Here is a 27,080-nt window from a genome sequence, read left to right on the forward strand (position 1 = left end):
CTTATCTCTATAGATTTGCCTGTTCTGGACTTTTCATATGAATAGAATTATACAACATATGGGTTTTTTGTGTGTGATTTGTTTTTCACTTAGTGTGTTCTGAGGGTAATCTAGGTTATATAGCATGTATCAGTACTTAGTTCCTTTTTATTTCTGAATACTATTCCATTATCTGATTTTACCAAATTTTATTTATCCATTTCATCAATTAATGGGTCTTTGGGTTGTCTCCAGTTTTTGGCTATTATCAATAATGCTGCTGTTTGTATAGACATATGTTTTCAGTTCTCTTAGGTAAATAGCTAGGAGTAGAGTTGCTGGATCACATGGTACCTCTGTATTTAACATTTTGAGAAACTGTCAAACTGTTTTTAAAAGTAACTACACCATTTTACATTCTGACCAGAAATTAATGAGGGAAAACTAATAGTAATTTAATTATATTAAATATTTAATATGTGTTCTTAGAATTTTTAATGTTATAACATGGAGTGATAATAACCATATATAAAAGATAATAATCAGAAACAAACTGTTCTTGATTTTAAAACATATGGCAGAAAAAAAACCAGCATCCTTGTAACTAGAGTTTGTTTTCCCTTCTACTTGCAACTCATATGTATTCACGATAGTTTGGCGTACTGTTTATTTTACCCTTGATATAGAATCATTTTCTTAGTCTAGTCATGTATATCTCTGTTTTGTGATTGGCATGAGATGTACAGGAATAAATGACTTGAAGAAAATTCATGGAATGTAATTATATATTTATGGAATGAGTAAATATAACTGTAGACTCCATTATTAAAGTGAACTTTATTTCTTCCTGTTGGAAAATTGGAGATTTGGTTCACAGTTGGTAGCTGAGAACCAAGAATTGGATCTTGGGTTTAAAATTTAAAAATTTATTCCCCCAGCTCACTCCTTACCCAATTTTGAGGGCTTCTGTCAGGCAACCCTTCTCCATACCCATACATCTCCCTCCTGCATTCCAATTACTGCTTCCTCCCCATACCTATTTAGTCCTAGGTGTAGTGGTTCACCATCATTGCTAGCTATATGGTAGTGTCCTAGCCCTTGGTGATTTCCCTAAGCCCTGCCCACACCTTTGTTAAACTCTCTTCCCTTACTGAGTTTGAGTGTACCTTCTATTTCATGCCAGTAACTTTAATTAATAAGAGCCAATTGAAACCTTTAAGATTATCTGATGATGAGATAATGTTCCTTCTGTAGTTTTTAGGAAGTTAACTAGTCTGACTTCTCTGATTAACTTGTTATTGAACATAGAACAAGATGGTTTTGGGAACTATGTTTAGTATAGTATACAGTTAATACTTTTCATTAGAATTTCTTTAATTGTTCCATAAGGCACAGAATGCAGTGTCATCAAGGCTTTAATTTAAAATTGATAACTTAAAATTTTGCTAAAGGTACTTCTCTCCATTGACTAATATGTATAACTCATGCAACAGTTGAAGAAATGTGTGAGATAAGCCTTTTAAAATGCTATCTTAAATCTTATCAGGGTTTTCTAAACTAATATAAATAATATAATACAATAATATAAATAAGATCTTATTGTCTACTACTAATCTGTAATATTGTTAAAGAACTAAATGTTATTTTCTACAGTATTTTGTTGTACTTAAACTCACTACCACCCATAGAGAAATTAAATTACACTAATTTATTTTCTCCATTTAAAAAATTAAAATAGACTTTTGACCTTTGAGGGCTCTCTTATCTAGACAAGTTGTCATTATATCTCAGGTGTAGCTGTGGGAATGTGCACCTTATAAAGTATGTAAGTGGATGTTTTTATGTTTGTTTTTCTCTTACTTTTTGTGGAGATGTTTAAAATACATTAACAGTGTGACTATAAGGAAACATTTGGCTGTATTTAGACAGTATATTGACCTACAATGCTATTTGAAGAAAGCCTGCACCCAAATAACATGTTTGTCAGTAGAGCTTAAATACAAGAATATTATTGATAATTTTGTAGTCTTTTAACTTTAGTAGAAATTAGAAACCTTTATCTTTGATTTTGTGCAAAACTTAATGCTTTTGGTCTGTGACATATTTCTAAGAATATAAAGTTATAGGGAGAATTTCTTACAAGCAAAATAGTTTAAAAATTTCAGTGATATTTCCTAGTAGGAATTAAATGTAGTTATTAGCTTGGCATTACTGCCTATTTTTGCTTAATATTTAATCTATTAGAGTATAAACTGCAGAACATGGGTTTTTAGATGAAGTTTGTTGCTAATCTAAATTTACTTTACTAATATGGCTCTGGGAAAATTTTCAAGCTGTCTCAGTGCTTAAAGCCTTATAAAAGTGAGCAAGTGACTCATGAATAATAGACGTTTTTTCTAAGAAGCTGTTTAAAGTGCACTGCTGTTATTGGCAAAATTTCCATGTGTTCCTTGCCCTTTGAGTAGTAGACTTAATTTGACTACTTAAGTAGACTATTTGACTACTATTATTTTCTGATGATCTTTTTTAGATCTTTTTCTGTATGATTTATGGTTCTGTAAAATCTTACATTTGTGTGTGGCTAGAATTATGTAGTCATGTATATTTTTAAGGAATATAAAAAATTTCTAAAAAATGTTTATGATTCATGAACATTATGAAGTGATTTAGGAATATAAAATATATCTCTCTGGGCTAGCCCAGTGGCATAGTGTTTAAGTTTGCATGCTCCACTTTGGTAGCCCAGGGTTTGCTGGTTTCAGATCCCAGGTGTGGATCTGCACACTGCTTATCAAAGTCATGTTGTGGCAGCACCCCACATACGAAAAATAGAGGAAGATTGGCACAGATGTTAGCTCAGGGCCAATTTCCTCACCAAAGGAAAAGAAAAGAAAAGAAAAATATATATATATATACCCAAATTAGCATGCTTTTCTTCCTTATGTTTTAAGTGTGAGTCAGGATTGGAAATGTCCTAATTTAAATACAGTGTGCTGTTCGTCTCTAAAATGGGTTCAAGGAAAAGAAGAGTTAAAAAGGGAGCCTTGTAGTATGGTACCAAAAAAATACTTGGATTGATGAATGAGCAAAAGAAGTACAGAGTAATACATGCCAGAACTTACCCTGAGGTCCTGACCTTTTAAGAGTTTCTCCCTACCAACTTATCACGATTATAGTTAGTTAATATTTGTGCAATTATCTGCTTAATGTCCCCCTCCCTTTGTTATAAATTGTATGAGCACAAGGATTGTCTATCTTATTGTCTCCTTTATCCCCATTTCCATTTCCATCGTCTGGGACATGGTAGTTGTTGCTCAAAAAACTATTTGTGAAATATGTTTATGAATTTGAATGTTTAACTTACAAATTAAACTTAAAAAGTACTTATGGAGAGCCTGTAGATTTAGTATGCGTATAATATGAATGTTTATTGCATGTGACCATAGCAATATTTAATAGCTAACAATTATTTAATGCTTATTTAAAGTTCATAAAACGTCTTATCCATTTTTTTATTTGTTGTCACAGTAATCCTGTGAGGTAGATGATGGTATTATTTCTATTTTATAACCAAGCAATGTGGAAGTTAGATAGAGTGAATTATTTGTTGCAAGGACACATAGATTTATAAGTGACAGATCCTGGACTTGAGCCATTTGTTTTTACTGTCTGTTCGATTCTTATATTAACTTTGTATCATATATGCAGTTCTTCATTAACTAAGGGGTGGTTGCAAAATTAAGGTACATATAGTTTTCATTGATATATACAAACAAATAAATGAGTACTTTTGATCTTTTTACGTATTGAGAATAATAGTCATCTTTAATAATGAGCATGAAATTTTGTAAAGCTAGGTTGTATTCATTTAAATCTGAATCACATAAAAGAAGACAGAGCAACCATATTTCTAAATTAATTCTGCAAGGTAGGAGTAGAAATCCATGACAATTAATGAAGAAGTAGCACATAGTAGTCTTTGAATTATTTAGTTTCTTTCTTGTTCTAGAAATACGTGAGTGCAGCTCGTTAAATTTTCTATTATTTCTGTAAAACCAATGCAATCAACAGTAATAAAAGAAGTGTAAGGAGATAAACACTGAGTAGAGCAAGATATTGTAGTTGAGTGGGTGTGTGTGAGATGAGGGTGGGGAATCCAGGAAGAGCCATGACAATATGAAAAAATAAAATTTAGTAGTATATTTTATTTGAACTGATAGAATCTCTAACTAGAGGTACTCATTAAATAAGACCATCTTTTTTGAAAGAATATATAAACTTTATCTTAATGACTAATAAGGGATACAGAAGTGTGTATTTTACAAAAGTGTGTTTACTTGTGTAAAAAAGGGGATATCTATATGTATATGCCATTGCTTTCACATGCTTAGAGGGACACATAGAAAATTGGTATGTCGGGGTAGGGAAGAAGACTTTTCCCTACACTTTCCTAACTTTGTAATTTTTTAAACCATTGAATGTATTATTTATTGCAAAATGTAATTTAAATGAAAAATAATGATTCTTTAAAACAAGTTAATTTACATGATGGGAGAAAACTGTAATCAGATTGAATTTATGATTTTTATGATTTTCAATTGAATTTACTGTGAAAGGTTTTTTTTTAATTGGCTGTTAGCAATTTGACATTATCCATGAGTTTTTTTCTAGATCTGTTGTGGTCTACTTGATAATAATAAAATGTTTAAGATATATCCATTTCCTTACTCTTTTAGCTACTATTTTATTCAGTTCTACCTGTGAACTGAATTCTTTATTCATCTTCACTTTAGGTATATGTTTGATCCTTTTAACTGCATGAAACCTATCAATAGTTATTAGTTGTACTTTATACCAGAAATGTAGTAAGTTGTAGCATATCTTTTTTTAGCTTTATTGAAGTATAATTGAGATACAAAAAATTGCACACATTTGGAGCCAGCCCTGTGGCATAGTGGTTGAGTTTGGTGTGCTCTGCTTCGGCTTCATGGGTTCAGATCCTGGGCATGGACCTACATCACTTGTCAGCCACGCTGTGGTGGTGACCCACATATAAAGTAGAGGAAGACTGGCACAGATGTTAGCTCAGGGCGAATCTTCCTCAGCAAAAAAAAAAAAAAAAAAATGCACACATTTAACATATACATGTTGATGATTTGGGGCTTTTGCATACATCTATGATACCATCGCCATAATCAAGGTAATAAAATATATCCATCTCCTCCAAAAATTTCCTTGTGTTCTTTTGTGGTGTTGTTATTGTTTGGTAAGAACACTTTAACGTGAAATCTATCCATTTAACATACTTTAAAGTACAAATACCATATTGTTAACTGTAGGTATTATGTTGTACAGTAGATCTTTAGAACATACTCATCTTGCATAACAGATACTTTATACCCCTTGAAATATAATTTCTCATTTCTCCCTCTCCCCAGCCCTTGGCAACCAGCATTCTGTTCTCTACTTGTATGACATTGACTATTTTAGACACCTCATATAAGTGGAATCACGCAGTACTTGTTCTTTTGTAGTCACAAAGCTTATTTCACTGAGCATAATGTCCTCTGGGTTCATCCATGCTGTCACAAACGGCAGGAATTCCTTCATTTTTAAAACTGGATAATATTCCATTGTTTGTTTGTACTACATTATCTTTATCCATTCATCTGTTGATGGACATTTGGTTTATTTCTATATCTTTGCTATTGTGAATGATGCTGCAATGAACATGGTACAGATATCTCTTTGAGATCTTGATTCAGTTCTTTAGTATATATACACAGAAGTGGGATAGCTGGATCATATGGTGGTTTTATTTTTAATATTTTAAGGAACCTCCTTACTGTTTTCCAGAGTGGCCACACTGTTTTGTATTCCCACCAGCACTGTATAAGGGGTTCCCTTGTCTCCACATTCTGGCCAACACTTGCTCTCTCTTGTTTTTTGGACAATAGCCCTCCTAACAGGTATGAAATAATATGTCATGGTGGTTTTGATCTTCATTTCCCTGATGATTAATGATTTTGAACATCATTAGTGATGATGAGTGATGTTTCATATACCTGATGGCCACTTGTATCTCTTCTTTGGAGAATGTCTATTCTAGTCCTTTGACTACTTTTTAATGAGATTATTATTATCATTATCACTATAATTATTATTTTGTTGAGTTGTAGAAGATTTTTAAATATTTTGAATATTAATCTCTTATCAGATAAATGGTTTGTAAATATTTTCTGCCATTCTGTTGGGTGCCTTTTTACTCTGTTGATTGTTTCCTTTGCTGTGCAGAATCTTTTTAGTTTGATGTAGCCCCACTAGTCTGTTTGTGGTTTTGTTGCCTGTGCTTTTGATGTCAAATCCAAGAAATCATTGCCTAGACCAATGTTAAGAAGGTTTTCCCCCATGTTTTCTTCTAGGAGTTTTACAATTTTAGGGTTTATATTTAAGCCTTTAGTCCATGTTGAGTTGTTTTTTTGTATATGGTGTAAGACAGGGGTCCAGTTTTCGTACTTTTGCATTTGAATATCCAGTTTTCCCAACATTATTTGTTGAAGAGTCTATCTTTTACCCATTTTGTGTTCTTGGCATGCTTATTGAAGATCAGTTGACTGTATATATGTTGATTTATTTCTAAAGTCTGTTCTTTTCCATTGGTCTATATGTCTGTTTTTATGCCAGTATCATACTGTTTTAATTATTGTAGCTTTGTAATATATTTTGAAATCAGAAAGTGTGATACTTCCAGCTTCATCTTCTTTCCTGAGCTTGCTTTGGTTATTTGATGTCTTTTGTGGTTCCATATGAATTTCAGGATTGTTTTTTTATTTCATTAAACATGCCATTGGGATTTTGTTAGGGATTGCCTTGAATCTGTAGATCACTTTGGGTAGTATGGACATTTTAACAGTATTAAGTTTTCCAATCCTTGAACACATGATGTCTTTGTATTTATTTGTGTCTTTTTAAATTTCTTTCAGCAATGTTGTAATTTTCGGTATACAGATCAGTTGCCTCCTTGGTTGAGTTTATTTCTAAATACTTGGTTATTTTTGATGCTATTGTAAATAAGATTGTTTTCTTAATTTCTTTTTCTGATAGTTCATTATTAGTGTATAGAAATGCAACTGATTTTTGTTTGTTGATTTTGTATCCTGCAACTTTGGTGAACTCATTAATTAATTCTAACAATTTTTTTTTTGAGATTCCTTAGAGTTTTCTTTGTGTAAGATCATGTCATCTGCAAACAGAGACAGTGTTACTTCTTCCCTTCTGATTTGAGTGCCTTTCATTTCTTTTTCTTGCCTAATTGCTCTGGCTAGGGCTTCCAGTACTATGTTGAATACAAGTGGCAAAAGTAGACATCATTGTCTTTTACCTGATCTTACGGGAAAGGCTTTCAGTTTTTCAATGTTGAGTATGATGTTAGCTGGGGACTTTTCATATATGGCCTTTTTTATGTTGAGTTACATTCCTTCTATGTCTAATTTGTTGAGTGTTTTTATCATGAAAATGTGTTGAATTTTGTCACATATTTTTGCTGCATCTGTTGAGATGATCATGTGATTTTTTTTTTTTTTTTTTTTTTTTAAAGATTTTATTTTTTCCTTTTTCTCCCCAACGCCCCCCGGTACATAGTTGTGTATTCTTCGTTGTGGGTTCTTCTAGTTGTGGCATGTGGGACGCTGCCTCAGCGTGGTCTGATGAGCAGTGCCATGTCCGCGCCCAGGATTCGAACCAACGAAACGCCGGGCCGCCTGCAACAGAGCACGCGAACTTAACCACTCGGCCACGGGGCCAGCCCTGATGATCATGTGATTTTTATCCTTCATTCTGTTAATGTGGTATATTATGTTAATTGATTTGGGTATGTTAAACTATCCTTGCATCCTAGGGACAAATCTTATTTAATTATGATATATGATCCTTTTAATATGCTGATGAATTCAGTTTGCTAGAATTTTGTTGAAGATTTTTGCATCTATGTTTTTAGGATATCTTTTTTTCTTCTATGTCTGTTGGCTTCCAGTACTGTTCTACAGTCTCTTATCACCTATTTTTTGGGAATATTTCACTATCCTTCTGACTTCTCTCTTTTTACTCTCTCACTAATTAAATCATTTTGCATGCTATTCTTATAACAATTATTTTCATTCTGGTCAAAAGTCTGTAATGTGTTCCCAGTGATACCATAATTTATCCCCTGCTTATTTGTGTGTACTTATTTTCTACTAAATGTCAGCACTATTCCTCTTATTTTGCTGCCCTCTGTCTTCTACATGTACAATTCTAATTTCTACCTCCATGTTTTGTTCATACTCTCCTTCTCTTTAGGATTATCTTCTGCTTTGTCTTCATCTAATTTTATGTGATAAAGACATAAATATATTAAAATCTTTACAACATTTTGTATCTTTCCTATCTCCCAACTCCTTTTCTGGATAATAGGTCGAGAGGCAAGTTAGAGAAGCTGAAAGTGTACTAGATTGTCTCACATAGTAAACAGGTGGTCTGAGAAGGAAGAACTGAAAGGGAAAGAAAGATTAAGGTGATAGTTGAGTTTTGAGTGAGTTTTAAAGAGAAAGAAGGAGAGAGATTGCAGTTAAATGAGATATAAGACTCTTGCCTAAGAGATGGACAAAAAGAACTTCTAAAAAATTTGGCTATCTGCAGGAAGGATGCAATGTAATTCCCACATTCACATTTTATACTTAAAATTGTTTTTTCCCCATATTTTTTCATATGAGAAAACATGAGGAATAATAAATTAAAAAACATATAAACATATAAAATTGTGTATATTAATGTATATTTTATATATTAATAAATGTACATATATATTATGTGATATATATGTATCTATATTATATGATATATATTATACCTATATATACACACGGTTTTTATATATATGTTTTATTTATACATATGTTTATATGTATATATTTATTTATATATATTTTGCTTTTCCATCAAGATTAAATAAACTTCTTGGAGCCAAAAATCATCACTTTGTATTCCATAGATTACCCGGAGTATTGCTAAAGTGAGTTTCCATTACTTACTCTTTTGATTTTTGTATTCTGCTCATTGTGTATTTCTTGATTAAAAGCTTATTGCTCATTTCTTTTCTCTAACAAGCACCATTCTGTAGTTTCACTTACTAAGCAATTAAATGAATACAACACCACATGTACAGAAAATTGCTTTAAAACCAAGTCCCTTGGAATGAGTTACATATGAGCATCTTGATGTAGAAATTTATTATAGTTCTTTACTTCTCTTGAGTTTTAGTTTTTAACAGCAGGAAATGCCTTTTTAACAGCAGGAAATGCCTAACTATGTGAATCTGACCTAAGAAAGGATAAATTTTGAATTTTTATTTTTGTATCTGTTATAAGGAAATAAAGAGACTTCTAATAACTAAAATAGTTTAGAGAAGAATCTTTGTATTACAGGAATGCTGTCAGTCGAGAACAGATGCCTTTTCCTTTCCAATAAAAACAGTCGGACATGGTGGAGCTGCTGCAGGTTTATTTTTGCAATTGTAACGGATGATTATTATTATTCTTCCTTAAAACAGTAAAAGAAGAGACTAGACATGGAGAAAGTAATCTTATTTAGTGATTTCCTTACAGGTTTTTGTTTTATAGAGAAGACTAGTGAAAATAGGAGACTTTCAACTAATTGGAAGAAATCCCTTGCTATTATAAAAGTATATCTGCTATCTTGCATAAGTTATATGTTCAGGGCCGGATATTTAAACGCTATACTTTTAAAAATAGTGTTTTTGAAAGAATCTTAATAACTGTCAGAGATTTCTTATGGTTTTAACTATAGAAATTTAATTTTAATTTTCCACATTAAATTTTCTCTTTTTTGCTTTGTGTAATTTGCCCTTTTATTGCCTTTTTCTTTCCCTTTACCACTTTGGAAAAGTTTAGCTTAGTGTTAGTTTTCCTAGCTTTTGATTAGGTAGTTGTATCAGTCGGGACTCAGTGAGGAAAAGAGGAATCACTCTAGCTTTTATAAGCAGGAAGGGATTTACTGTACGGAATTAGCAGCTTACAAAACTTGTCAAAAGACTAGAGGGATGAAGGTCAGATAAGACTTATGCTAGACCTTAGTTTTATTGCTAACATTTACAGAGCCAGGAAGTTGAAGCAACTTCAAGAATTGTATAGGGGTGATAACAGCTGCCTCCAATTCCAAATGGGTAATTTGTAAGAAAATACCTAGAAGGAAAATGATACCTAACTAGCAGCAGAAACTCTGGCACCGTAGTAAAATATAGAAGGAGGATATGGTAAATTCTAGAGAAGAAAGTAAGCTCTGTAAATTCTGTTAAGGGCATAGGATAGCATTTTTCAAATGTTTTATGTTCTATGTGGCTATTTCTCACATTCTTCTTACTGAGCCTGTGTGTACTGAGTCTATTGAAAGTCACCAACTTCTTGTTGTCTCATGTCACTGAATCCCAATCATATTGCGTAATTATTTTTTTCTGAAGAGGATTAGCCCTGAGCTAACATCTGTGCCAATCTTCCACTTTATATGTGGGTCTCCATCACAGCATGGCTGATGAATGGTGTAGGTCCACACCTGGAATCTGAACCTGTGAACCTGGGCCTCCGAAATAGAGCGTGCTGAACTTAACCACTATGCCACAGGGCTGGCCCCTGCAATTTTTTTTTTTAAAGCATGAAGTACTGAAAAGAAACCAAATATGTTCACATTTAGAAGAATGGAATTATTGAATATACATGAAAAGGAAAACTTTAGGTAGCATATTCAAGTATTAGAAAAGGTAAAAATGAAAAATACCGTTATGTCAAGTGTGTATTTCTTATTAAATTTTACCTCCACATCCATCCAAAAACTTCAAAATGTACGTTCTTTTTGAATACACATGGAACATTCTCTGGGATTGATCACATTTTAGGCCACAAAACAAGTCTCAGTAAATTTAAGAAGATTGAGATAACATCAAGCATCTTTTCTAATTACAACAGTATGAAATTAGAAATCAACCACAAGAAGAAATTGGGAAAGTCACACATTTGTGGAGAATTAAACAGAATGCCAGTGAACAAGTATTGGGTGAACAAAGAAATCAAAGGAGAAATAAAGAAATACCTGGAGACAAATGAAAATGAAAATATGACATTCCAAAATCTATAGAATAGAGTAAAATTACTAAGAGGGAAGTTTATAGCAATACAGGCTTACCTCAGAAACAAGGAAAATTTCAAACAATCTGATATCACACCTAAAGGGACTAGGAAAAGAAAAACAAAGCTCAAAATCAGTAGAAACAGGGCCTGGGCCTGTGGCCGAGTGGTTAAGTTCACGCGCTCCACTGCAGGCGGCCCAGTGTTTCATTGGTTCGAATCCTGTGCGCAGACATGGCACTGCTCATCAAACCACGCTGAGGCAGTGTCCCACATGCCACAACTAGAAGGACCCACAACGAAGAATATACAACTATGTACTGGAGGGCTTTGAGGAGAAAAAGGAAAAAAATAAAAAATCTTTAAAAAAAAAATCAGTAGAAAGAGGGAATAATAAAAATCAGAGCAGAAACAAATGAAACTTAAAAGACAATAAAAAGATGAATAAAACTAAGAGCTGGTTCTTTGAAAAGATAAAGAAAATTGACAAACCTTTTGCTAAATTCACTAACACAAAAAAGAGAGAAGGCTCAAAGAAATAAAAATCAAAAACAAAAGAGGAGATATTACAACAGATACCACAGAAAGACAAAGGATTGTAAGAGAATACTATGAAAAGCCATACACCTACAAATTGGATAACCTAGAAGAAATAGAAAAATTCTTAGAATTATAAAACCTTCCAAAACCAAATCAGGAAGAAATAGAGAATCTGAATAGACTGATCACTAGTTAGGAGATCAAAACAGTAATTAAAAACTTCTCAAAAAACAAAAGTCCAGGACCAGTGGCTTCCCCAGTGAATTCTATCAACTTTCTAAGATTTAATTCCTATCCTTCTCAAACTCTTTCATAAAATTGAAAAGGGTGAGATGCTTCCCAACTCATTTTACAAGGCCAGCATTACCCTGATACCAAAACTGGACAAGGACAACACAAGAAAATAAAATTACAGGCCAATATTGCTGATAAACATAGATGCAAAAATCCTCAACAAAATAGTAGCAAATACAACAGTATATTTAAAAGATCATATACCATGATCAAATGGGATTTGTTTCAGGGATGTAATGATGGTTCAACATCTGCAAATCAATTAATATGATAACCATCTTAGCAAAATGAATAAAAATCATATCATCTCAATAGGTGCAGAGAAACCATTCAGTAAGATTCAGCCTCCATTTATGATAACAACTCTGAATAAAATGGGTATAGAAGGAAAGTAGCTCAACATAATGGAGGCCATATATGACAAACCCACACCTAACATCATGCTCAATGGTGAAAAACTGAAACCTCTCTCTCTAACAGGAACCGGAAAAGGATGCCCACTTTAGCCACTCTTATTCAACATAGAATTGGAAGCCCTAGTCAGAGCCATTAAGCAAGAAAAAAGAAATAAAAGGGATCCAAACTGAAAAGAAGTAAAACTATCACTATTTGCAGATGACATAATTTTGTATCTAGAAAACTCTGAAGAATCCACCAAAAAAATATTAGAAACAATAAATGGATACAGGAAAGCTGCAGGGTACAAAATCAACATATAAAAATTAGTTTGTGTTTCCATATACTAACAATGAACTATCAGAAAGAGAAACCAAGAATATAATCCCATATGCAGTCGCAACAAAAATAAGAAAATTCCTAGGAATAAATGGAACCAAGCAGGTGAAAGACCTATACAGTGAAAACTATAAAACATTGTTAAAAGCAATCAAAAACACAAAGAAATGGAAAGATATTCTGTGCTCATGGATTGGAAGAATTAACGTAGTTAAAACATCCATACTTTATAATGCGATCTGCAGATTCAGTGCAGTCCCTATCAAAGTCCCAATGACATTTTTCATGGAAATAGGACAAGGACCTAAAATGTATATGGAACAACAGAAGACCCCCAAATAGCCAAAGCAATCCTGAGAAAAAAGAACAAAGCTGAAAGCATCACACTCCCTGATTTCAAAGTATACCAGAAAGCTGTAGTAACCAAAACAGCATGGTACTGGCAGAAAAGCAGACATACATATCAATGTAATAGAATTGAGAGCCTAGAAAGAAATGTACGCATTTATGGACAGGTGATTTTTGACAAAGGAGCCAAGAACATACAATGGAGAAAGGAAAGTCTCTCCAATAAATGGGGCTGGGAAAACTGGGCAGCCATATGCAAAAGAATGAAGGTAGATCACTGTCTTGCACCATACACAAAAATTAACCAAAATTGGATTACAGACTTGAATGTAAGACCTGAAACCATAAAACTTATGGAAGAAAACATAGGCAGACACTCCTTGACAGTGGTCTTAGCAGTATCTTTTTTAATGTGTCTCTTTAGGCCAGGGAAACAAAAGAATAAGTAAACAAATGGGACTACATCAAACTGAAAAGCTTCTACATGGCAAAAGACAACCTACCAATTGGGAGAAGATATTTGTTAATCATATATCCAATGAAAGGTTACTATCCAAAATATATAAAGAACTCATACAACTCAAGGACAAAAAAACAGACAACCCAATTAAAAAATGAGCAGAGGATATAAATGGGCATTTTTCCAAAGAAGATATACAAATGGCCAACAGGCACACAAAAAAGTATTCAGCATCATTAATTATTAGGGAAATGCAAATCAAAACTACAATGAGATATCACCTCATACCCATCAGAATGATTATAATTAACAAGACAGGAAATAACAAGTGTTGGAAAGGATGTAGAGAAAAGGGACCCTTTATACACTCCCAGTGAGAATGCAAAGTAGTGCGGTCGCTATGGAAAACAGTAAGGAGATTTCTCAAAAAATTAAAACTAGAAATACCATATGATCCAGCTGTTCCATTACTGGATTTTTATCCGAAGAACTTGAAATCAATGACTCAAAAAGGTTTATGCACCCGTATGTTCATCGCAGCATTATTCATAGTAGCCAGTACTTGGAAATAACCTAAGTGCCCGTCAACAGATGAATGGACAGAGAAGATGTAGTGTGGAATACTATTCAGCCATGAAAAAAGATGAAATCTTGCCATTTGTGACAACAGGGATGGACCTCGAGGGTATTATTGCTAATCTAAGTCAGTTGAATGGAGAAAGCCAAATACTGTATGATTTCACTCGTATGGAGAAGATAAGACAACAACAACAGCAAAACCACGTAGACACAGAATAAATTGGTGGTTACCAGTGGGGAAATGGGGTGAGGGGAGGGCAAAAGAGGTAAAGGTGCACATATGTATGGTGACAGATGGCAACAAGATTTTAGTGGTGAACATGCTGTAGTCTATACAGGAGTCAAAATATCATGAGGTACATCTGAAATTTATATAATGTTATAAATGAAGGTTACCTCCATAAAAAGTAATAGTAACATTTTAAAACAGAGAGACGTATATTTTGTTGAAAATAAATAAAAAATTGGACCTCCACAATAAGAAAGATCTGTTGATGGAAAATGCTCCTATAGATTAAAGAGGTGAAATTTGTACTTGCCAACTTTAGGAGACTCAAGTTAGACACTGTATGTGAAAGTATTTCTTAACCTATAACTGCCATACAATGTTAATAGTAGTTTTATTAATTCCTCCTGAATAATTTTATTTGAAATTGACAAGTATGTTATGTTTCTATTTGTTTCAGGTCCTAAAGCAAGAATCACAAACTCAGGTGGCTACAGGAGTTTATTAGAGTTGCTCTGTGCGATAGAACTTTCTGTGAAGATGGGAATATTCTATCTGTACTGTCCAACACCATAGCCACTACATATCTTTAGCTATTGAGCACTTGAAATGGACTAGTATAATTGAGAAACCAAAATATTTTATTTTAATAAATTTAAATAACCACATGTAGCAAATAGGTGCCCTATTTGGACAGCACAGAATTAGAGTAATGTTAGATTCCATGCAACTAAACCAAAATTTCAATGATTTAACCTAAGAGTTTTCTTTTTCACATAATAGCCCAAGTCTAGTGTGAATATTTCTGTATGCCTGGGGCAGGTCTTGCTTCTTCATCTTGTAGCTTCATCATCCCTTAAGACCTTGGAAATCTTTGCTTCCAGCCGGCAAAAGGAGAGAAAAGTCCACTTCTTACAAACCCCAGGCTGAGAGTCAGAAAGATCACTCTGCTGACCTTCAGTTAGTGAGATCTAGTCACATGGCCGCCTCTGAATGCAAGGAACTGGAAAATGTAGTCCCTGACTAGACAGCCACTATCCAGCAATAAATTCAACGCTATGGTAGGAGGAATACAAAATTTTGATGGTTAATTCTGCCACAAGAGACCAAGCAAGTAATATACGAAAGTCAAAATGGGCCAGATGTCAGTGTATATGCATTCACTGTATGAGGCAAGCAGAACTGTGGCATGCCCCAAACACAGAGAAATTATTATTCGTTTTCAACCAGTGTTGTTCTGTTTTCAGGTGGGACCAGTGTTGCCAGATCTTTTAGTTTTAGGATTTGGGGTTTTGGTTTTTTGTAATGAAAATCTGAAACTCACATTTTTATGTGAAATATCCCTAATTTTAAAAGATTATGAATAAAACTGCTACAAACATTCATGTACAAGTTTTTCTCAAACAACTGTTATGTTTAACTTTTAAGAAATTGCTAAATTGTTTTCCTAAATTGCTGTACCATATTTCATTCCTGCCAACAATAGATGACAGTTCCGATTGCTCTGCATCCAACCCTCGGTGTTGTCAGTATTTCTAATTTTAGCCATTCTGATAGGTATGTAGTGTTAGCTCATAAGGTTTTTAATTTCACTTCCTTATTGGCTAATGATGTTGAACATTTTACATGTGCTTATTGGCCATCTTTATATCATGTTTGATCAAGTGTTCATTCAAATCTTTTTCCCATTTTTAATTGGTTTGCTTGTTTTCTTACTGTTGAGTTTTGGGAGTTCATGTATTCTTTGTACAGATTTACACAAGCCTTTTGTTGGGTATGTGATTTGCCAATACTTTTTCCTAATCTGTAGTTTGTGTTTGCATTTTCTTAACAGTGTCTTTCTTGGATCAAAAACTTCTCAATTTTGATGAACTTTTTGTCTAACTCTAGGTCACAAAGATTTTTTCCTGTATTTTATTACAAAAATTTATAATTTTACATTTAGATCTACAATTAATATGAGTTAATTTTTGTGTAAGGTTTAGATCGAGGTTCATTTGTTTGCATTTGGATGTCCAGTTGTCCTAACACCATTTGTGGACAAATAAAAGGGGAATTTTGTAGGCTGCCACGAGGAAATAAGCAAAAGAAATTTCTTAACTTCTGTATTCTCACTATAGGACTTTCTATAAGGCTTTCTCGTTCCCATTGTGTAGTAAGTGCATTTGCTATAATGTTTTGACATTCTTTGAAAATTGTCTAATTTTAATCAAGAGCATATTCATTTATGAACGCTTACCACAGTAAATCCTAACTACGTTATTCCTTTAGATTGAGTGTAAGCCTCTAACCAAATGCCTGAAGTTTATCTTCTAGCAAACATGGGAATAAGCCCAATCAAAATAGAATTTAGAAGCAGATTTTTTTTTTTTGAGGAAGATTAGCCCTGAGCTAATTACTGCCAATCCTCCTCTTTTTGATGAGGAAGACTGGCCCTGAGCTAACATCCATGCCCATCTTCCTCCACTTTATATGTAGGACGCTTTCCACAGCATGGCATGCCAAGCGGTGCCATGTCCACACCCAGGATCCAAACTGGCGAACCCTGAGCTGCCGAGAAGTGGAACGTGCGAACTTAACTGCAGTGCCACCGGGCCGGCCCCTAGAAGCAGATGTTTTATTACTTTAAATGTGTAAACTCTGTGGTTATTTTGGACATTATGTACATGATTGTTCTAACACAAATTTGCTTTGAAATCTCCCTAAGATCATTCAGAAGTCAATAAACCAAAAATTATTTATTGAGCAATTATTTTCTAGGAATTGTGTTAGATTCTGTGGAAGATATAAAGAGATAATATATAGTTTTATGTCCTCAAATTGTACACTCAAGTTGACATATAGTAAAATCTAGAGCTACAATCTCAGATGTCTTCAGTTGCTAGCCAGGTATTATAAACATGCTAAGTGTCCTGGTAAAGACAATAGGGAGAGTTGGGACCTGTGGTAACCTAGAGAGTTCATTCCCTGATTAAAGACATTCACATAAACAAACAAGCATACATACAGATGTCTGAAAAACTCACCTTAAAAGACTGAATTCAGCATGAGCCAAAGTTTGCAACCCAGCCTCTGACGTTGGGGATCACCCTTTAGGTGTCTGTAAGGACTGTGAACTTAGAAGGACTATCTTCACAAACAGATAAGTGCAAGTGCACAAATACAGGCTTCTTTGGTGAAAAAGCAGATTTTTCAAATTTCTCATTAGGTTTATTTCTAGGTAGTGTGTGTAAGTGTGTGTGCATGTGTATTTTCTATGGTGAACATTGTCCTTTTATTCTCTCTTACATTTTCTAATTGGTTATTGTTGGTATTTTGATTTTTGCTTGTTAGTCTCATGTCCACCCAACATAGTGAACTCTTATTTGTTTTACTAAGCCCTTTAATATGAATTTAATTAAAGCTGAAGATGCTGTACTTTCCTAACTTGTTCTTGTTTTAGTGAGAATGCTTCTAATTTTTCACCATTTAGTACAATGTTACTTTTGATTTCTTGTATACCTCCTTAATCAGGTTAAGGAAATTTTCTTGTATTCCTAGTTTACTTGAAGCTTTAGTTTTTGATTATTTGAATCAAGAGTGGATATAGAGTGTTACCAAGTACTTTTCCAATACCTATTGATATAGTCCTATGTTTTTTCATTTACATTGAACACTACTCCGGAGATAAACCTTACTTGAATGTGATATGTTTTTTATTTAATACACTACTAGAGTCTTTGTGCATCTACATTTTTAAAAGAACATTGACCTGATTTTGATTTTGAGTTCATGCTAGCTTTATAGAATATGTTGGGAAGCTTTCCATCTTTTTTTATGTTCTGGAATTATTTAAATAGCACAGTTGTTATCTATTGATTCACTCTTTTAGACACCTATAAAAACCATCTTGCTTCTGCTCGTGATGCCTTTTTAGAAGTGGATTTTGCCTGCCTTTTATCTCTCTTCTTTGTTGCTGGACTTTTTTTTAAACTTTTAAACTTTATCCTGTGTCAATTTTTGTAATTTATGTTTTAACAGGAAATCTTTCATTTCCTCAAATTTGTGATCATAATATTGCATATAGAATTATTGAATAACTTTATATTTTGTCTTTAATATTATTTTCTCATGTTCTAAATGTTTCTCATGTTACTAAATGATCTCCAAACATTTTTTGATTTTTGAATATATTACCTAGATATATCATAATTTATATAACTAATTGCATGTTTTTTAGACATTTTGGTTGTTTCTGGTTGATTAGGAAATAATCTAAATTTCTATAATAGTTAGAAATAAACCTGGCACGCTTAACTACTAAGTCATTGCTTTTCCCACTAGCACAGTATTGCCATATCATCTGCTTTGTATAAATCTATAATAAGAAAGTATATATAACTGAGTTCATTTTTGTATTCAGAAATTCATGTAACAGCTGGACTATCAAAATAGGTAAAATAAAGTATAGCTAAGCAAAATAAAATTTTAGTTTCTAATCATTTTACATTAAAAATTAGATAATTTTTACTAATTTTAAGATCATAATTATAAAGATGATCAGATACTGTTTTAGCTTTTCTTACTTTAAATAACAATAATAATCAGTTTCTATACCATTTAGACTTTATAAAGTATACTAATACATAGTATTTAATTTGCTTCTAGTAACAAAAGTATGAGGTAGGCAGGTTGGTTATGATTTTGTTTATTTTACTGATAATAAAATCTGGCTCTCACGGAAATTAAGCAATTTACCTAAAGTCTTGGAACTCGTTGTTAATATTAGAGCAGTTATCAACCTAGGAATTTTTGATTCTCTGTCTAGTGTTTTGCAGACATATCTGAAATATTCGTTCCAAACGTTCTTTAAATTATTAAGTGCAAATGTTTAGTCTTTTTTTTTTTTTTTAAACCAAGTCCTGACTGTTCTTCTTCCTTAGTTTAATGTTCCCTGCTTCTCTCTAGTCTAGTCTCTTCTAGATCAGGCTCTCATTGTTGCATATGTGAATTATTACAGTTACCCCTTTTCTGATATTTTTGTCAGCACTTCTTCTTCCTCATGCTCCAATACTGTTTCCAAAGTAATCTTGCTATGCTGGTTAATTTTATGTTTCAACTTGACTGGCCTCTGGGATGCCCACCTAGCTGATACACCATTATTTCTGGGTGTGTCTGTGAGAGTGTTTCTGGAAGAGATTAGCATTTGATTCATTGGATTGAGTGAAGGATATTCTCTCACCAGTGTGGGCAGGCATCATCCAATCTACTGAATGCCTGAATGGAACAAAAAAGCCAAGGAAGGGTGAATTTTCTCTCTCTCCTTGAGCTGGGATGTCCATCTTCTCCTGTCCTCAGACGTCGGAGCTCCTTGTTCTCAGGCCTTGGGACTCCAGGACTTACACCTATGGTCCTCTGTTTCTCCGGCCTTCAGACTCCGACTGAATCATACCACCTGCTTTCCTCATCTTCCAGTTTGCAGATGGCTGATTATTGGACTTCTTGGCCTCCATAACATTGTGAGCCAATTCTTATAATAAATTTCCTCACATATCTATATTCATATCCATACCCATATCCTGTTGATTCTGTTTCCCTGACTAGTACGTTCCCTAAATTTGCTTTCATATGTTATTTCCTTCATCAAAGAAATGTCAGTTGCTCCTCATTGACTTCGTCATAACAGCTGTTACTCAGACTAACATTTAAGGTCTCCTTGGTCCCACCCCCCTGTGTCTTCCCAACCCTGTAGAGTACTTCATTTGAAAATCCAACTTTTACTCTTGGTAATCTGTGTAGTGCGTTACTACCTTAGCTCATACTGTGCTTCTCACATGAAGTACTTTTTCTCTTTATCTCTACCTATCTAAATCCGATCCATTTTAGGCCCTAAATAAATTTTATTTTCTCTGTCAGGTCTTGAGTAGCCATTCTAGTCCACCCTGATTTCTTTTTTGTCTTCTATACTTTGCTATTTGATAGTTCTCATTGACTGTATCATTCACTTTAAGTTTATACGTTACTCTACTTAATTATCGCATTTCCCTAACTATATTGTCAGTTCTTAATAGATAAGGATGATAACTTAAACTTCTTTGTGTTATAAAATTTTTTCTTGGTATTCTCTTCAGTGCACAGCACAGTGCTTTGCATATTATAGGTGCTCATTAAATTTATTTGAATTAAACAAATGAAACTATTTATTGTTAGTGTTAAGTTAGTATGTTAGAAAGACAGATTGAGGCAAAACTAACACATGTTTAATCTGTATCAGAATCCATGATAAATATATTGTGCATACTTCTACAAAAAATGTTTTCTGGATTTCTATTTGGCTTCTACATTCCTCTAATGCAGTTAGTTCCTCAGTCTCAGCGTTTTGACATTTTGGCCAGATAATCGTTGTGGGAGGCTCTCCTGTGCATTATAGGATGTTAAGCAGCATCTCTGGCCTCTACTCACTAGATACCAATTGCACCATCCAAGCTGTAACTAATAAAATTGAATCCAGACATTGCCAAATGTCCCCTGAGAAGACAGTTGAGCGTCACTCTGGTGGTTTTAGTAGATTTTTTTTTCAATAGAGCATAAGTATGTAATAAGGCAATTAAAATTATTATCTTATTGAAAGTGCCTTTGGTTCTTTTTTAGTGCTTTTTAAAAAAATTTCTATGCTATTACAAATGCATGTTGTTGGACTGTAAAGAATGCTATGGGGATATGCTTCTTCAGTGCTATTCTAATCTATAACTTCAGCAACTTATAATGTCTAAGGTAAATTGTGAGAATGTTGAATGAGCTTTGGCAGGAAACCTGGAGGAACCACTTAGTAGGGAACAGGGAAAACATAGAAATAGAGAGAAATTAAAAGAAGAAATGAACAAGGTACATTCTTAATTATTCATCTTTCTCAGTGCAAAATATCTCCATATGATTTTTTCGACAGTTATATATAAAGTGCGTTATGTGTGCCTACAAGAAGGCTAAAGACTGAGTGGGATATCTTTATAAAAAAGTAAGAACTGTTTCTGCTTTCTAAGTAATTTGTAATGCATTGTGAAAATAGCGTGCGCACGCACATACCAGATACGATAACAAAAATGAGACAGTATATGTGATTACATAACAAATGAATTGGGATAACCAATGCATGTTAAAAGTCTGTAGAAAAAGTTCCTTTTGTCTTGGAATGATCATTTTACAAGCAGTTTTCACTAGAAGCATCTTGTCTTTACTTTCTCTAAAAATCAGACTATCTTTGTATGGTTATACTCCTCATTTAGATTTTTACCATAGATAGAGCTCATTTCATGGACCTGAAGTTAGGATATTCCCCGGTTGTACATCCCTCCACCTGCAAGTTTCCAGTCAATAATATGGGGGCAGTGCAATACTATGAGTTCCACTAACCTCTCTGCAATTAACCTGCAAGTGAAAATATACTGTTTTACTGCTGAAAGTCATGATTAGCAAACCTTTTCTTCCTGTTCGTCCTATTGTTTATTCTATATTGTTAGAGTTTGAGAAAGAAGAATAGGTATGTTTGAGGATGAGGATAACAGAAAGTTTGAAAGGTAATTGCTGGTTAATGGTAAAAATAAAAACAGTGAAAAGAAAGCTACGGCTCAGCTTAGCTGAGTCCTTCACTCTTCGGGCAGACATTAGAAGAGTGATCAGATTTTTCCACCATATAAACAACCTGCTTCGTTTATGTTGTTTTTCTTTTTTAACTTAATTCCTATTCTTCATTGAAGTAATGCATTCATATGTTTTAAAAAGTCAAATGATGCAAAAATACCCTACAACAAGTAAAACCCAGCTATCCATTTTTTTCCTGCTGCTTCCAGAAAGCAACCACTTTCTTTTTGTTGGTGGTTCTGATGTTTATGTATGTAATTTATACTGTGTCCTTTAGGTGTATCAATTTTAGACTTTATATGTTGACTTCTATATTAGTTTTCTATGGCTACCATAAGAAATTATCACAAACTTAGTGGCATAAAACAACACAAATCTGTTACCTTAAAATTCTGTAGTTCAGAAATCCCATACATGATCTCATGTAGGCTAAGACCAAGATGTGGGCAGGGCTGCATTCCTTTCTGGAGGCTCTAGGGGAGAATCTGTTTCCTTGCTTTTTCCAGCTTCTAGTAGCCACCTTCTTTCCCAGGCTTGTGGCCCCCTTCCTCCATCTTGAAAATGAGCAACGCCAGGCAGACCTAGTCTTCACACTGCAATCTCTCTGATTCTTTCTTTCTTAAGGACCCTTGTATTCGCATTGGGAAAACCAAGACAATCCAGAATAAACTCCCTATTTTAAGGTCACCTGATTAAAATCTTAATTCCATCTGCAACTTTAATTCCACTCTAACATGTAACCTAACGTATTCACAAGTTCCTGGAATTAAGTGTGGGTGTCGCAATCCAATGTACACATCAGGATAGATGCGGAGAGGGCTGATGGCCACTCTGAGTTTATTATAACCAGTGTTTCAATATATACATAGCTTACATCTGTTAAACATACACAGGTGTTCTGGATGAAGTAATTAAATTAGCAAATGCCAAGAATTCTTAAGTGATTTCTCAAGGAGCCCTCCCTCCATCTCTGTTTTGATATTATCATGTTATTGCTGTGCTCATATATTTTTATCTCGGAACAGGCAAGGTCTCCTAGGCAATGGCCCCTGCTGCTCCATCTGTGCCCCCAGGTGACCGCGCCTGTCTTAGGTTGCCCCGCCCTGGAGGTCTTACCCGTCATTGGCTGACCGGCCTTCTCACCTCTGGGTCACAGTTTGTTGGCAAGCCTTTTCCAGTGATTATTAATCCTTCCTGCGTCAGGGGTGTCTACATTAGGATTTAGATATCTTGAGAAGGAAGGGCATTATTCTACCAACTGTACATTCCTGTTATCATAGATAAGGATATTATTAGCTCTGTTAATCTCCCCTCACTTCCAACTATTGTCCCATTATAGTTAATGTCACAGTTTTCTACTAAATTCATATTGTGTTTTCATTATTTAGGCCTTGTCAATATTAACTGTTGAACCAAGCTGTGTACTTCATTTCTTGCACAACTTTTTGTTTTTCCTATTATTCATAATTGCCCCATTTTTTTGTTAATTTGTTTTTTCAATCTCTGTCTGATTTTTCTCACTTCCTCTAAAGCTCTGTGAAATCTCTCTCAATGCTCCTTCCTGCTTGGTCAAACACATTAAATAATCTGACTTCTACTTTTTCCTCAAGACCTCTGTTCTGTTTACTTCAAGATCAGAGTAGGTAGTTGTTTACCTGTACTGAGGATTTAGGAGTCTTTATATGTTAAGTAATCTCCTAGCTTTTAATTTTCCACCTTCTACAGTACCTTGTACCTATAATTCCTGAGTATTTGAGGAGTTCTAAGGTGAATCATTTTGTCATTGATATTTCCTTCTGCAGGCACTTAGGTTATACCTAGGATGACCATATAATTTAATCTTTATCTGAACGTGGGCTAATATAGGAGGAAAGAGAGATAAAAGGCAGAGAACAGGGAAAAGAGGCAATAAAGATAAATTCAGATTATTTTAATTATACAATCTCACTTATTTAAATCAAAATGTTGATAAAGTTGACATTTAAATTAGAGAAAATTTTTTTGTTTTTGAGGAAGATTAGCCCTGATCTAACATCTTGGCCCATCTTCCTCTATTTTATATGTGGGACGCCTGCCACAGCATGATTTGATAAGCAGTGCATAGGTCCATGCCTAGGATCTGAACTGGCAAACCCTAGGCCGCCAAAACTTAACTGCTACACCACTGGGCTGGCCCCCAAATTAGAGAAACTTTTGAATTATAGTTTTTGCTTATTTTTAGAATAGCTTTATTACTTTAAATATATACAGTTACTAGGATAATTAATAACAGGCCTTAGTTTAAGTTATTACTTTCTCAAAGCTTAAATAGCACGACCTAATCTCAGTTCCTGTGCATCCTAACACATCCTAGTTTTCATGTTTTCTTCACAGCGTTTATTACATTTGAAATTTTCTTATCTGTTGACTTAATAGAATAAATACATAGAATATAAGATCCATGAGAACAAGTACTATATCTGTTTTTGTTCATTGCCTTCTCTCTAGCACATGGAATAATGCTTAGCCCATAAGTACTCAATAAATATTTAGTGAATGAACAAAAGTGTTTGTGTGTTATTTTAGTAAGATAGATATTAACAAAATTTTAGGAGCATATCAAAAGATTTTTGTAAATAAAGCTTTAGAGACCCATAAATGTTTATTTTTCATGCAGTTTAGATGCTGCTCTCCAATCTCATTTAATTATAGATTGTACTCTTTGCATATCAGCAAAACTAAGAGGTTAATTTATTTGATTCCTAGTCAAATTATCATAAAATCTATGAGTTCTTAATGATTATTGTTACTATATTGTACGAAACACATGCAGTGGAATTTAGTGTTTGTTGAAAATAAATCTAAACAAATTAAAACTGCAGGTAAGTGGGGGGCCTGTCCAGTGGTGTGGTTAAGTTTGCATGCTCTGCTTTGGCAGCCCAAGCTTCATGGGTTCAGATCCTGGGTATGGACCTACACACCACTCATCAAGCCATGCTGTGGCAGCAATCCACATACAAACTAGAGGAAGAGTGGCAACAGATGTTAGCTCATAGCCAATCTTCCTCACCAAAAAAAGAAAAACAAGAATAAAAAAACCCATGGAAATAAGGGAAATGGCATACTTATAAATAAAGGCTTCTATCCAAATATACTACTTACTATTATGTCAAATTGTGAAAACTCTTAAAGGATTTTCTAACTTCTTTCTAAATTCCTTTCTCTTTTAACGTTATATAAGGCCTAACAACACAAACTGATTGTATTCTAGTGGCCAACCTATCAGAGTTGTTTGAAGTTAAGAATATGTTACAGGTAAGATTTCTAATGATAATTAAGATTTCTAATAAATTCTGAAGAATATTCTCAGTCTTTAGAATTGCATTTACGTTTGAAAACTTAGTTCTAAGAAATATATTATCGACACAAAAATATGACTTGGTAAAAACGTCTGGGCTTTGGAATGAGATGCATCTGGGTAAATGACAACTTTTCTGCTTACTAGCTGTCTATATCCTTGAGCAAATTAGCCCTTCTGAATCTTAGAGACAGTACTGAAGCAGTATTTGTAAAAAGGCCTAACGTAACGCTCATTACAAATACTCAATAAATTCTAGTTCTCTTTCTTTCCCAAATGAGGTGAGAACAGAGTCTCTTCTCAGAAGTACAACTGCTGCATGTACTAAAATCTTAGAAGGAAGAATGGTGAGGTGAACAGGTACCCATTTAACCCCAGTAAGGTTGGCTATATTCGTCAATATTAAAGAGGGGAGTTTCTAAGCAAAGCATTTAGGACTCAAGATTTGGCCGTATTTAAAAATGATAGCTCCATTTATTTTTCAAAATTATTTTGGTCTAGTATGGCTCATTCATCGTTTTTGGGTTTTTTTGAGAAAGATTAGCCCTGAGCTAACTGCTGCCAATCCTCCTCTTTTTCCTGAGGAAGACTGGCCCTGAGCTAACATCCATGCCCATTTTCCTCTACTTTATACGTGGGACATCTACCACAGCAGAGCATGCCAAGCAATGCCATGTCCTCACCCGGGATCCGAACTGGCGAACCCCGGGCCTTTGAAGCAGAACATGCGAACTTAACCCCTGCACCACCGGGCTTCATCTTAATCCCATCGCATTCAGACATATCCATGCACCAGGGCTGGTTTGAATGAAAAACTCTGGAAGTTGTAAGTTAGCCAACCGTGGGTGCATCAATCTGTAGCTAATAAAGAATCCCTGGGACTGATTTCTTAATTTTCTTTGTTCAGGCAGAATCCCAAGGACTTCTCTGAAGCAACATAAACATTTCCAAAAGTAGTTTCCTAGACCAGTGACCCTGGAAAGGCAGGAGGCACACCTTTGGAAGTCCCTGAAATCAAAACTATTTTCAGGGGCTGGCCCCGTGGCCAAGTGGTTAAGTTCGCGCGCTCCGCTGCAGGCGGCCCAGTGTTTCGTTGGTTCGAATCCTGTGCGCAGACATGGCACTGCTCATCAAACCATGCTGAGGCAGCGTCCCACATGCCACAACTAGAAGGACCCACAGCAAAGAATATACAACTATGTACGGGGGGGCTTTGGGGAGAAAAAGGAAAAAAATAAAATCTTAAAAAAAAAAACTATTTTCATAGTAATATGTATTTGCCTTTTTCACTGTTGGAGTCCTTAATAATCTTTAAGAGTAAAGAGGTTTTGAGACCAAAAGTTAGAAAACCACCAACCTTGACATTTTGAAAAGTTTGAAAGAAAGAATATGTAAAAACTGGGGTTTCCATAGGAGCTAAAATTTTTATCTAGGATTGTGGAAAAAAATTAATTTGTTCTTTAACCCATAGATTATGTGATAACATAATTCAGAATGTCCTCTGTCTTCAATTGTGGCTATCAGGTGGAGATATGTATTGGTGGTTGGATATTCAGAGTGGCTGTAAAATCTGGAAACATAGATAACATTATTTTATCACATATTATAATGTGATATATAACCCCTTATTATGTGTTCAACTATATTTTAGACTTAGTAGCCACTCACAAGAGTTAAGGGCTGGAGATACAGATTTGACTTGGTCCACATGTTAATGGTAATTAGACCCACAGGAGTAAATGAGAGGACACCTAAAGACAGTATACAGGGTAGAAAAAGAAGAGAGATAAG

The 27,080-nt window shown here is 34.2% G+C and overlaps 1 protein-coding gene across 28 annotated transcripts in view; it reads left to right on the forward strand.

Annotated features, from left to right (window-relative positions):
- Positions 1–27,080, forward strand: part of GPHN (gephyrin) — a 578,713-nt gene that overhangs the window by 183,883 nt on the left and 367,750 nt on the right. For 13 of the 28 annotated variants that reach the window (XM_070513800.1, XM_044773778.2, XM_070513803.1 and 10 more), the window contains exon 3: positions 8,960–9,028. The exons of the other annotated variants lie outside the window; for them this stretch is intronic. In XM_070513800.1, coding sequence (XP_070369901.1) covers positions 8,960–9,028 — 69 coding nt within the window. The remainder of the gene's footprint in view (positions 1–8,959; positions 9,029–27,080) is intronic. 28 annotated transcript variants of the gene reach the window in all.

This window comes from Equus asinus, chromosome 7, assembly GCF_041296235.1.
Source record: "Equus asinus isolate D_3611 breed Donkey chromosome 7, EquAss-T2T_v2, whole genome shotgun sequence".
In the NCBI taxonomy this organism is placed as follows: domain Eukaryota; kingdom Metazoa; phylum Chordata; class Mammalia; order Perissodactyla; family Equidae; genus Equus; species Equus asinus.